The 13,315-nt window shown below is 53.3% G+C and overlaps 1 protein-coding gene across 1 annotated transcript in view; it reads left to right on the forward strand.

The window, feature by feature from the left end:
• Positions 1-12,011, forward strand: part of EMILIN2 (elastin microfibril interfacer 2) — a 52,199-nt gene extending 40,188 nt beyond the window's left edge. Inside the window, exons 5-8 of the mRNA XM_040479286.1 lie at positions 6,675-7,088; positions 7,685-7,717; positions 8,276-8,404; positions 11,007-12,011. Coding sequence (XP_040335220.1) covers positions 6,675-7,088; positions 7,685-7,717; positions 8,276-8,404; positions 11,007-11,344 — 914 coding nt within the window. The 3' untranslated portion in view covers positions 11,345-12,011. The remainder of the gene's footprint in view (positions 1-6,674; positions 7,089-7,684; positions 7,718-8,275; positions 8,405-11,006) is intronic.
• The last annotated feature ends 1,304 nt before the right edge of the window (positions 12,012-13,315 follow it).

Below are 13,315 nucleotides of genomic sequence, written 5' to 3' on the forward strand. Positions count from 1 at the left end.
GACGCGGGGCTCGAACTCACGGACCGCGAGATCGTGACCTGGCTGAAGTCGGACGCTTAACCGACTGCGCCACCCAGGCGCCCCGATTGCCGTAGGTCTTAAAACCGGGGAGTGTAGACCCTGTGCATTTCCGCAGAGATTTTAGAATCAGGTTGTGAAATTCTACAACAAAAAAATTCCCAAGCGATGCTGAGGCTCAGCTAGGTGAGAACCCCTGCCCACCCAACCCTGAGATTCTGTGATTGCAGATTCCTTCCCACTTCAGATATATTTGTACAGCTGTCTGTATCTCCGTGTTCTCTAGGTTGTACTTTTCAGAAATGCAGAGTCGTTTTCGCTGTTTAGCCCGATTCCGGGGCTGCTTGCGTGGTCACGTGGGGACTCATTGTCCCCTCTGTGGTGTAAGCAACACAGCCCTCCTCGTAGGCGTGGAGGCCTTCTTTCGTTCCAGCCCAAACCACAACAGCTTCCGGGTCACCATTTGCTCCGAGTAGAATCATTCCTGCGAAGACCTGGTTTCCCTTCAGGTGTCGTCAGAACGAGTCCGGTTTTCTGTAGGTTGACTCCTCAGCCCAGAGCACACCTGCGGCCCTCCACGGCCTTCCCCCTCCCCTCTGCCGCCCTTGCACCTCAGCCTTTCTGCGGGGAGCAGGAGCAGCCGCTTCCTCCAAGCAGCCCCATTCTCATGGGCGTGCAGTGTGACGGCCTATCGGCTTTGCCGGACGCATATCGGCGTTTGGAAGGATTTTTGTAGAAATCCCGTCTTGATGGCGTCCGGAAAGGAGGTCGCGTTGTTGCCGGCTGTGGCCTGCAGGTGCACCCCGGCTTCCCGGGAGATCGGATGCCCCCTCAGCCGGACTTGGCGCCTGCGCCGTGTGTCCCCGTTAGGGATGAGCACCCGCGCCCTCGCTCTGTCTCGCTGGCACCCAGTTCTGCCTGGTTGACGAGAGGGCGCCGTGGAGCTGCCCGTTTAATGGACAGGGTGGATGAGGTAGGAGGGGTCAGTGGCTTTTGCACGGCCGGGGTCCCGGGCACAGCCTCTGACACCCGGGGTCACTGTCTGTCCCCCGGCCTCTGGCAGTGTAACAAGACCCCACCACGCTGCCAGGCACACCTAAGGGCCCTCATGCTTGCAGTTTACTTTCTCGTGGCCACCGGCCTCCCTTCAGGCCTCCCTGACAGGAGGCAGAGACAGCCTGTCAGGGGAGCCAGACACACGTTCTTAGCAGCTCGAGGATTAGGGCGGATTTTCTTCGGCAGGTCTTTGTTGCAGTGAAGTCGAAATTGGCTTTTAGTAAGATGGACTCTAGAGGAGAAGCAGCGGCCTTCCCTCCCCGGGTCCCTCTCCGTCTTCGGGGGGGAAGGCTGTGGCCCTGCCTGAGGCCACACGGGCGCATCAGGACTGGAGCCTGGGGCAGGTTCCCGGACCCGAGGCAGCACCCGTGGGGCCGCGCCGTCCCTTCCTGCGTGAGCCTCACGCCTTAACCACAAGGGCAGCAACTCTGGGCTCTTCGGGAGAACGCGGTTCAAATGGTCATTCTCTGAATTGGAAACACATGTTGAGTTCAGAAAGCCATCCGCTGCCAGGAGTGATCTTTCCAGAATGAGCAAAATGCTGTCCAGTCTGTGTTACAGCTTTGTGACAAATGCGTATACATTGGAAACACCTGGCATGAGATGGGGGAGCAGGGGCTGGGGGAAATGACTGCACCCAGGGCAGCATTGCCGTGAGGTGACAGGTTGTCTCGGAGCAATCAGTTGCCCCCAGCCAGGCATGGGTGTGCTTGCCATGGAGATTGGGGGGGGGGGGGCGGGGATATTTGGTCCAAGGGAAATATTTGTTCATTCTTTTCCTTCTGCCTTCCAGTGCGTGTGATAAACCTGAGTGTTGAGGGAGTGATGGACATAAAAGAAACTTCACCATCTCTGTGTACCAGCATTACCCTATTTGGCCCCAGAATGACAATGATTTTTTGGCAGAATTAGGATGCCTAAGGTAATGGCTGGTAAGGTGTGGCCCATGATGCCTGCCCTCCTTCCAGCCTTCATTCATTCACCACACCCTTAAATGTCGGCAGTGTTGTGTACCAGGCCCTGTGCCAAACCCTGGGGACAAAAGATCATTAAAATGTGTTCTCAACTGCTCATCATCCAGCATGACAGAAACAATAGTAAAAAATTGAAAGAGCCCTCCGAGGCTCAAAGGGCCTCAAGGATCAGAGGCAGGATAATTCAAGCTCTATTGGGCTAATCCACGATGGCTTTCCTGAGCAGGTGGTCTCTGAACCGGGACTGAAGTGAGGGGTGCTGGAAGAGGCTGTTTTAGGCAGCGTAAACACTGAAAGCAAAGGCGTGTGGCCAGGGAAGCTCAGAGGAGGGCCGGGCACCAGTGAGGACACTGAGGGTGCAGGAGGAGGTGGAGCAAGTGGCGGGGACTCAGGATGTCAGAGGAGATTTGATTGGATTTTATAAGCATTGGAAGACGATTGCAGATTTTCGAGGAGGGAGGGAGGGAGGGAGGGAGAGTGAATGAATATGACAGCGCCTGGGTGGGGGGGTCCGGGAGAACAGCGGTGGCTTTCAGAGGAAGAGCAGTGGTTTGGAGGGTGCGGTAGGAACAGGTAAGAAAATAAGGACCAGTGTGAGGGGCTTGTACTTTGCCGACTGCAGTCCATTGAGGACGGAGGGGACGTGTTTACTTTTAAATTTTGGATGGAGACCCATACACTTGGACTAAAGGGCAGGAGCTGTGGGGGCAAGGAAAGAGGCCTGAGGGAGTGGATGGGGCAGCCCCCAGAGGAAAGACAGGCCGGCTGGGAGGAAGGGCTCTGAGCCAGGGGCTCCCTGTGAGGAGGAGGGAAGGGAGGACCCACCCAGAGTGCAGGCAGCTCAGGGAGGGTCTTCTGCAAGTACGTTTTATAAAACATAAAATAGTACAGAGAGATTTATAATAAAACCAGGCCCTGGCCCCCCCGTCCCTGGCACTTCTAGCTCCCCAGAGGCAGCCACGTGCAATTCTTTTGGCTGTTTTCCCCTGATATTTACCTCTAGGTTTCTAAATTCATGTATTACTTTTAGATTTCTCTATATACAGATATTATATATGTAGTATTTAGACATTATATATATCATGTAGCAGCTGTAGGCATTAGTTTATATATTAGGCTTGCTTATATCTCCCCTGCTTCCCCTCCTCCCCACCTCCCACTAGAACTTACCACAATAGCCCGTATTTATGCTGTTATCAAAGGCCAATCAGTCGCCAATATTTATGCTGTTATGAGCTAAATAGCTCAGTACAGCTGAATGATTGTTGCTTTTTGTTTTGCTTTTCTTTGAATTAGTAGTAGTGTATTATTTGCTAGATTTTATGTATCTATTTTGGATTCCTCTTACCCTAGGATACCCTCTCAATATAATTTTCTATACCATAAAAAGTATCAGATCATTTTTTGTTTTTTGAATTCATGAGCTCCCTTCTGGAGTTCTCTTTTTGCTCCAATCTGGACTGTTTATTCTCTGGACTTGCTAAAGGACTTCAATTTGAAACTTCTTTCACTACCATCCTAGAAATTTCTTGACCCTCTCTCCTGTCTTGAACTTTTTTTTTTAATGTTTCTTTTTTGTATGGTTTACTTGTTTCAGTGGAGTATGTTTTCTAAGCTTTTTAAGGGGCCTGAGGGGTGCCTGGGTGGTTCAGTCAGTTAAGCATCTGACTCTTGGTTTTGGCTCAGGTCATGATCTTAGCGGTTTGTGAGTTTGAGCCCCATATCGGGCTCTGTGCTGTCAGCACAGAGCCTGCTTGGGATTCTCTCCCTCCCTCTCTCTCTGCCCCTGCTTACTTTTACTCTCTCAAAACAAATAGACTTAAAAGGGGGGTGGGCTGATCGTTTATTTGTTTTTGTTTTTTTTAATATTGCATGTCTGAAAATACCTATTCTTGAATCATAATTGACATTTTGGTTGGGTATAGAATTCGAGGTTAACAATTTCTCCCTCAAAATTTGAAGACCTTGATCTTTTGTCTTCTAGTTTCTAGTACTGTTGTTGACAAACCTGATGCCTTTTGGATTTGAAGTCACACTTTAATTTTTTTTCCCTGAAAGCTTGTAGGATCTCCCCTTTTCCTCAGTGCTCGGACTAGATCTTGGTTTAGGTCTTTTATTCAATAATTTTGCTGAAATAAAATGGTGTGTATGTGTGAGAATTTGATAATTCTTGCCTTACCACCTCATCATCCTATGTCCCAGTTTTTCTGATTTTTTTTTCAGGAAAGATTTCTTATTCTTTCCTTCCTGATGTCCATCATTTTGTCTTGTCCTACCTTTTTTTTTTTTTTAAAGTTCTTTCTTTCTCATTTTCTCCTTCCTTCCTCTCCGTCTCTGTCTCCATACTTTTCTTTCTTTGAGACAGTGCAAATGGGGGAGAGAGAGAGAGCGAGCAAGAGAGAGAATCCCAAGCAGGCTTTGCACTCAGGGCTTAAACCCCCAAAGCTGTGAGGTCATGACCTGAGCTGAAACCAAGAGTTGACCGCTTAACTGATTGAGCCATCCAGGTGTCCCATGTCTTCCTGTCCTACCTTCTGAAAGATTTCCTTGCTTTTATCTACCAACTCTTTCATTGTATTTGCTTATTTTTGGTAAGAATATTTTTATCAGCAAAGGCTCATCCTTATTCTCTGATTATGTCTTTTTTTTTTTTTTAATTTTTTTTCAATGTTTATTTATTTTTGGAACAGAGAGAGACAGAGTATGAATGGGGGAGGGGCAGAGAGAGAGGGAGACGCAGAATCGGAAACAGGCTCCAGGCTCTGAGCCATCAGCCCAGAGCCCGACGCGGGGCTCGAACTCACCGACCGCGAGATCGTGACCTGGCTGAAGTCGGACGCTTAACCGACTGCGCCACCCAGGCGCCCCGTGATTATGTCTTTTTAAAAAATGTTTTGAGAGAGAACATGTGGGCACACATGTGAATGGGGGAGGGGAAGAAAGGGAGACAGAGGATCCAAAGCAGGTTCTGCACTGACAGCAGAGAGCCCGATGCTCAACTGAGACACACGGGTGCCTCTGATTATGCCTTTCTTATACCAATGTATTCTTGCATCTTGGACTGTGTCTTCTGTTTGAGGGTTTTACCTCTTTATTTTCTTGCATTGTGTGTTTCCTCAGAGTTCCTTTTCATTGGTATGTTGGTTGGCTTGTTTTGGTCTTATCAGAGGTTTTCGGTACATCAAGTGATCTTGACTATGGTTCACATTTAAAGGTGAGGCACTGGATAAGATTTTATGCTGGTGGGTTTCTTACAGGGTCATTTTGAAGATTCTCCCTATCCCCAACCTAAGCTATAAATAAGTAGGTGTCCTGGGTGTGAGCAGGAAAAGGGGGCGAGGAGCTTCTTGATTCAATGCGTAGACTTCGCGTTTCCATGTTCTCCTACTCCTGTCCTCCACTGTGGCTGGTGTCCACATGTCTTTAGTCCACCTGCCTCAGTTTCTGTCTAACCCAGCCCTTCTCAGTGGTGGTTCTGAAGAGAATTACGGCCTGATGCTATTCCACGGAACCACATGAATTCTCTTCTCTGCATCTAGGTGTTAGCTCTGTATTATCTTTGGGATGACTGAGGAAGTGGTGAATCATTCTCAGTAGGGCTGAAGTCTCTCGTGGAGCACTGGTCAGGAAAGGCTGTTTGAGAAATAGCCTCCGTTGGGGGCCAGAGGTGGGTGAGCAACCTGGCTCTGTAGCGGAAGGGGAGGGGAGCATGTGTTTGATTACTGTAGTTACCTTAGCGAGTTTCAAAACTAGACAGTGGGTCAAAATGCAATCACTGATTTTGCCTGGATGTTTATTGTATAGCTTTGGAACCTGGGCACACTGCAGGTACCACACAGACTGAAGAGTTGGGTGGGCCCTCAGGAAGCCTTCATGGAAGGCTGGTTCCAGGAATGTATTCATAGGAGGAAGGGGCAGCCGCTTCCTGGCTGTGTCACAGTGCCCTCCCATGAGGGCAGGGAAATGTGAATCAGAAACTTCCTCCCGTGGAAATCCCCTTAGTTGGTGATAAGGCTGTGGCAAGAGGCGCTGGGTGTTTCTGTGCCTGCTGCTGAGGTGGCTTAAGCGCCCTAACACCAGCTGGGGTCACTGTGGCATCTGCTGCTCTCGGCAGGGTCCCAGCTTGTGAAGCCACCCACAGTGACCCCAACACCAGCTGGTTTGGGAGAACATTTGTTGGTTGGGCTCAGCAGGTCCCTTTCAGTAATTTGTGATATATCCAGGGTATCATCATGTGGTGAAATCAGAAGTTTTGGTGCTGGGGCCAAGAATGGTGCTGTTTTGGAGAGCATGACTACTGTGTAGAAAGGAAGGCTGAAAATCTCCCCCCACTCCACCCCTGTGCAGGGGGTCCCCATGGCTCTTATCGGCTCCTGGGTGACCCAAGGTTAGCTTGACCTGTGGCCCCCTTCTGAAGCCGTGAGGCATGCTGCCCCCACACTGTGGTGGCTGCTCTGTGCTGGCCCAAGGCAGTGCCCGTGACTCTTGATGCTTTGGGGACAGCCACCAAGCCCACATCTTCACAGGGGGCCCAGCCCATCGAGTCTCATAGAGGCGCCTGTGGCTGAGCAGTCAAGTCTGAGGTTTTTAATCCTGCATATTTCTCTCCATTTTCCAAATGCCCAGCGGAGGAGCCCTCAGAAGCACCGCAGCCCCCACCGCGAGGAAAGGCCCCACAGGTGCCTGGAAGGCCCTCCGACCCAGGGCCAGTGGAGGCCCCCACGGAGGCCTCTCATCCCAAGCCAACCCCTCTGCCGAGGCCAAGTACTCCCCTGCTTCCTGAGGAGCCTGGAGAACGTCTGCCCACAGGCCAGCAGCCTGTCCTACCCAAGAGACCCCTGCAGCCACTGCCCCCACCAGCATGGCCACGCTGGACAGGGCTGCCCTTCCTGCCTGGCTCCACTGGGGTCATTATGGAGACTGGAGAGGCCGGGCCTCCAGGGAGGATGGGCGTGTCAGGGCGGGGCCTGCCCCAAGGAGTGGATGGCCAGATGGGGCAGGGACCCATCCCCAGCGCCGAGGGCTTTGCGGGAGCACCAGGTAAGGGCCCTGTGGCTGGACACCTCCAAGTGGCGGGGGTGACACTAGATGGAGGGGCAGCCTGAGCCTTAGGGGGTCTGCTGCAGGGTCTTTCCGGGTGCGAGTTCCAAAATCCCCGAAGCACCACAGCTGCCAGGCAGGCAGGGTCAATGCTGGGAACACAAGGAGACACCTTTGCCCTCAGCCGTTCTCTTCCTTTGGCCCTGCTCAGCCACCCCAAGCTGCAGAGATCACAGGGCTCCCCCCACAAACATGCCTTTCCCAGGAGGATACGCATTAGGGATGTTTATACTCCTTGGGGCTGTGCATTTGCCTGTCCATCCATGCTTCCACCCCCTCCCATGCATCCATCAAACACTCATCCAGCCTCACTTTCTTCTCGGATCCCCCCAGCCAGCTTGCCCTGACGGACCTTCTCTGCTCTGTGAGAGGGGGCTAGTGAGGAAGCAGGCACAGTGGGGGTACAGCTGTGCCCGTTTCTGGGAGGGCAGCTTGGGAGGGGCGCTCTTGCTCTAGGTCTAAAGGAGAACAGTGGGAGGAGCCGGGAGAAACAGAGGGGCTCCTGTTTGATGTCCCACTCCCATTTTGTTTTTCAGGATACCCCAGCTCACCTCCTGTGGCCTCCCCAGGTATGTCTGCTGGAAGACCTTGGTGGGAGGCTGGTTCTCCTCGGTGGCCTCTGCCCCTCCCCTGCGTGTCCGGCCTCCTCCCTCTGAGCTATTAGCGTGGGTGGAGGCCCGGCCCAGCTCTTTTGTGCCCACCAGCCGAGGGACAGACCTCTGCTGACGGGACTCAGGCCCCCGCCAAGATTTGCTCCTCAGAGAGGGTCTGAGTCATGCCTGAGACTAGGGCTTTTCCCTCACACATCTTCCCAGCCCATGGAGTTGGCAGTGAGGCTCACTGGCTGGGTCTCTGCCTGGTGTGGCTGTGCCTAGCTTCCTGTTCCCCACTCCCTGCCTGCCACGAGCCCCCGACACACACACACAGTGTCACACGGTCTCACATGTCCACTCCCAGACAGTGCTTGTCCTGCTGCTCACCGTCCCCACCCCCAAACCGACGAGGACTGGCCTGGCCCTGTGTCCCACAGTGCTTTGCCACCTTAAGGCCAAACAGCACCGTGAGGCTGCCTCTCCAGACTGGCGCAACCTGATCCCTGTGAATACTTCATGTCCTCTCTGCTCCAGGGACTCCAGCGCCTTCTCTGGTGTCTTTCTCTGCGGGGCTCACCCAGAAGCCTTTCCCCAGCGATGGGGGTGTCGTCCTCTTTAACAAAGTGCTGGTAAATGACGGGGACGTGTACAACCCCGACACTGGTGAGTTCTGAGGCGGTGCACGGTCTCCACATGCCAGTGGGCCCCCTGTCCTGTGTGCGGGGTGGGGACGCCACGCCCAAGGTGCCTGAGCAGCTGTGGGTGCCTGAGGGACCAGTTGGCCCCTGTTGCTCCTCCCCTGATTTGTGGAGTTTTAGGTGAAGAAGTTTGCAGCTGCCAGGCTGTGGGGTGGGTGGGTGAATGTGCAGTGACCTTTTCTAGTCATGAGAGCAGCATACCAGTCCTTGGCACTGTTGTTAGGCTCTGCCCACCACTGACTGCACCCTGGCCCCTCCCCGCTGTCCTCCAAGCCCCGGGGAGGTCTTCTTCCTAAGCATCTATTGTCCCAACACCCCAGGACAGGATGGGGGAGAGCCCACCCCTGCCCTGCCTCCTTCAGTGGCTTGTGGCTCATTAACAGAGCCAAAAAGTGTGACAGCACTCCTTCCGGAAGGGACCGGACCCGGTTGCGGGGTCTCCTGCTCTGGAATAGAACTGCTTTAGCTGTGGGCCTGGGTCCTGCCTGCAGCATCTGTCTTGTCGCCCAGATTATCAGTACGACAACGGAGGTCACCCTGGGTTCCTGGCTTCCTCCTTCCCACCACACTTGTGCCTGGGCTTCTGTCCATCTTTGTCCCTGGGGACTGAAGTGAGAGCCTTCCTTCCTGAAAGGCCAGACATGGGCATCTTTTCTCCTCTATAAGGGGAAGGCGTGTCAGGGCCCCACTTCCTGGAGGGAAGCACAGCTCCAGGTGTGGCTGGGGCAGGGTAAAGCAGGACCCAGGGGCTTGTGCCGAGGGCCCAGTCACCTTTCCTGAGTAGCTCACAAAGCTGGGGAGGCCCATCTCTGATCACATCAAGTGCCAGCATGCTGCGGTGCCCACAGAAGTCCTCCCTGAGGAAATGCACAGGTGTGAGGGCAGGAGGAGGTCAGGAAGGTTACAAGGAGGCGGATGGAACAGAGTTCCTTGGCAGGCAGAGATTTTAGGCCTCACTCTCTTGTTTGTCCTGCCCGGCCGTCCTGCCATCTAGCTAAATCCCACTGTTCCTAGGACAAGGCTTAGGTTTTAGTGAGCATAAAAGTTACCTAAGGAACTTGGGAAAGGAACTCGGGGTCCTCCAGGCCAACTGGAGTCAAGCTCAGGACTCTGCTGTTCTCCAGGCTGGGGTGTGGGAAGAGCCTTTGCTTTCAGAGACTTTCACTTTCTCCACAAGCTCAGGTTCCCCCTGGGGCCCTCACCCCATGCTGCCTGGGTGGTGGGGACAGCTTGTCCACCCTGACGGGTCAGGTGACGTTTGCAAGCAGAGATGCTGACTGACATTTCTTTCACATTCTGGGTGACCCCGAGTGAGGCCTCCCCACAGGCAGTCTCTAAGCGGCGTAGGAGGCCGTGCGTTCTGGTGCCTCAGGAAGACTTGTGGAGCTTTATATTACTTGTCATTAAAAGCTGGGGAAGGGAGCAGCAGGGCCTGGCAGTTTCTGACCATTTTTCAGGGCAGTCCACCAGATTCCTTCTTGGCTCCTGGGCCCTCCATTCTGTCACTTTTGGCCTGTGGTCGGGGTCCGTGCCTAGCCCTCCCCACAGCCTGTGGGAAGTGGCTGCTCCCACCAACATTTGGTGTAGGCTCTGACCCTTGTGGCTTTGGGGCATCTACAGTTGCTGCTTTGCAAATGGGTCTATCTACCAACCCATGTACCCTTCCTCATGCCATCCCCCTCCCTCCAACCACCACCTCCCCTGCTTCCCCATGCTCAGAACCTGTGGGCCCCTGGCTCAGTGAATGCCTGCTTATTTTTGGCCACAAATGGATGCCACCTGTATACTGATCCCGTGCAGGGGGACTGGCTCTTCCAAGTGAGGAGGGCTGGCTGTGGCCTCTCCCTGGGTTAGTGACAAACTTTATGGGTTCTTTTTGCTCTTGCCTCCTCAGGAGGCAACTCAGGCATTTTGTGGATGTTATGCCCAGCACACAGGTTGTGAGGCTTATTCTAAGTTGGCCCTGGGGTGCTCTCAATGATGGAGGAAACTCCCAAAATGCAACCAGGGTCTGGGCAGCTGCTGCTTCCCCACTAAACCTTGGGTGAGGTAGGAGCAGACCCTGCGTCTTCATACCTGCGCCATGCACATAGCATTGCGCTGAAGCTGCTGTGTACCCCATTGCCAGGAATGTTAAAGCAGCTGAACTCTCTTCCAGCAAGGGTGGGTGGTCCTCTCCGTGCTCACCGCATGACAGCATGGGGAAGGTTATTCTGACGGCTGCTCCGGGCGTAGGTGAGAGTTCTAGTCATCAGAGCACATCCTGGGTGTTTTGCAAGATTTGTCCTCTCCTAGATGTTCCAAGCAGAAGACAGGGGGTGTCACAGTGTCACAGTGAGGACTGGGCCAGCTAAGGAGTCTGTCATTGGGTGGGTGGAGGACAAGTGCAAGTACGTCCCCTCAGGGCAACCTATCTTCTAGAGGTTGGGTGACCACCTCTCCCCGTTGGGTCTCCTGGGACAGTCCTGGACAAACAGAGATGGTTAGTTCCCCAAATCTGGGTTAACCGATAACCTGTCACAAAGGTCCTGTGATGGTGTGACAAGTGCCTGCCTTCATCCTCCCAGGGATCTTCACGGCTCCATACGATGGGCGCTACCTGATCACAGCCACCCTCACTCCTGAGAGGGACGCGTACGTGGAAGCTGTCCTGTCGGTCTCCAATGCCAGTGTGGCCCAGCTGCATACAGCCGGCTACAAGAGGGAATTCCTGGAATACCACCGGCCCCAGGGGGCTCTACACACTTGTGGGGGCCCAGGGGCGTTCCACCTCATCGTGCACTTGAAGGCAGGAGATGGCGTCAACATCGTGGTGACTGGGGGCCGCTTGGCTCACACGGACTTTGATGAAATGTACTCCACGTTTAGTGGGGTTTTCTTATATCCTTTCCTTTCTCACCTCTAGGGTGCCTGGGGAAAGGGAAGAAGAAAGATCGTTGTGAGAACTTGGAAGCTTTAATATATGCAGTTTATTATGTATGTAACTGGAGCACTGGTCTAGTTTTCTGCAGACGCCCCAACACCTCCCCCAAGATACAGACCTTACCTGGCTGCTGAGGCCACACACCCGAGAGTTCCCAGGCAGGTGGTGAGGACACATGTGCCTGATGGGGCCACCACCTTCTGTCATTCCGACTGGACACCTGAGGAGCTGGGGCCTCCCCTGTGGCTTCGCTCACAGAGCCTGTGCCGGGCCCGTTGGGTGCTAACTGCAGAGCTTAATCTGCTGCCCAGGACCACATCTTGCTGATGGAGAAGAGCTGCTGGGCTGCAGGGCTGAGAGGCGGCGGGCCGGCAAAGTGGTTCCTGTGGACACAGTCTGCATTTATGCTGCCTGCAGGAGAGAAGTTCAGATGCACTGAAGTGCCGAGGTGGCACGTGCCACCCCAGAGACCTCAGGTCTCCAGGGTGGGCTATCCCAGGGCTGGTTGGCACCGCTCACTTGGGCCCATGCCCAGCTGTGAAGGAAGGCACAGGGGGCTTGTGCAGCTCGTGGGGCTCCTTGAATGACATGTACATTTGAAGTGCAAAGACAGGGAGTGTCAATAAAGATGAAAAAACACTTCAGGTTACTCCAGTCTGGTGCCTTATGGACTGAGAGTTGTTGCTAAAAAGCAAACTGCAGAAAGGTAATTTTTTTATGCTTGTAGAAAGTAAGCTTGAATAAATCTCAGCCATATCACTGTTACCCCTCACTATCCAAGCTATACACTTGGGGGTTGATTTTTGCTTGTAAAGACAAACCAGATGTGCTTAGAGGTCAAGGCCCCCCTGTGATCTCTGCAGCTAAAGAGGGGCTCCTCTAGGGGATGCTTAAAATTCACATCTAATCAGCAGCTGGCCGACCCAATGAGATCGCTCACTGCACGCCTCAGCTCACAGCAGATGCGGCTTTACAGACTTGCGGGTTCCCCGGCAACAACAGGCCCAACATAAAACTGATCACACACTGAAAGCTGAGATCATCGGAGAAAAGCAGGCATCTTCCCATGGAGAGCACATTCTGTTCCAGGGAAGCCCAGGCACATTGCTCCTTTATCTGCAGCCACAGAAACCCCTAGGACACAAGACTCTTAGCTTTAGGTGGTCTCTGCTCATCAGGCTGGTAAAATCTTTTGGCCAATCAAGTGCCCCTGGGAGAGGCAAGTCGCCTAGAGTCCCAGGGAAAGTTGTAGATCATAGAAACAAGTTTCCTGGGCCTGAAATCAAGCCACTGGATACTCTTTTTTTTAATTTATTTTTTAATGTCGTTTATTGTATATTTTTGAGCGAGACAGAGCATGAGCGGGGGAAGGGCAGAGAGGGAGACAGAATCCAAAGCAGGCTCCAGGCTCTGAGCTGTCAGCAGAGCCTGATGCGGGGCTCAAACTCATGAACTGTGAGATCATGAGCTGAGCCAAAGTCAGACGCTTACCCGATTCAGCCACCCAGGATACTCTCATATGCTGTAAAAATTATGTGAGTTTCTAGGCCTGCTTTCAAATGAGATGATAGGGTGGCCCCTGGACACTTCAGAAAGGAGCCTTCTTCCTCATCCCCTTCCCCCAGGTAAGCAGAAGTGACCCAAGAATTTCAGGTTTGTGGTTTTAGGACTTTAAAATCTGGATCTCTCTATCCATGAGTTGGGGGGAGGGGCACTCTCCTTCCCTGTTTCTACAGCTGGGGAATTGGCTAATGGTGGCTGTATCACCGGCCGACCTAGACATGACTCATGGAAAAAAACCCAATGCAGTGGAGCATTTCAGGAAAACCCAGCTGGCACGTGCACATACTTTAGCCCTCTCTCCCTCACACCTCCCTGTAAAGACCTTAGGGCCAAAGGGGACAAATGCTCAGCAGCTGGAAAGACAGGCCAGACAGAAGGGAGACAGGGACC

Source organism: Herpailurus yagouaroundi, unplaced genomic scaffold (assembly GCF_014898765.1).
Source record: "Herpailurus yagouaroundi ecotype Mexico unplaced genomic scaffold, PumYag 142, whole genome shotgun sequence".
In the NCBI taxonomy this organism is placed as follows: domain Eukaryota; kingdom Metazoa; phylum Chordata; class Mammalia; order Carnivora; family Felidae; genus Herpailurus; species Herpailurus yagouaroundi.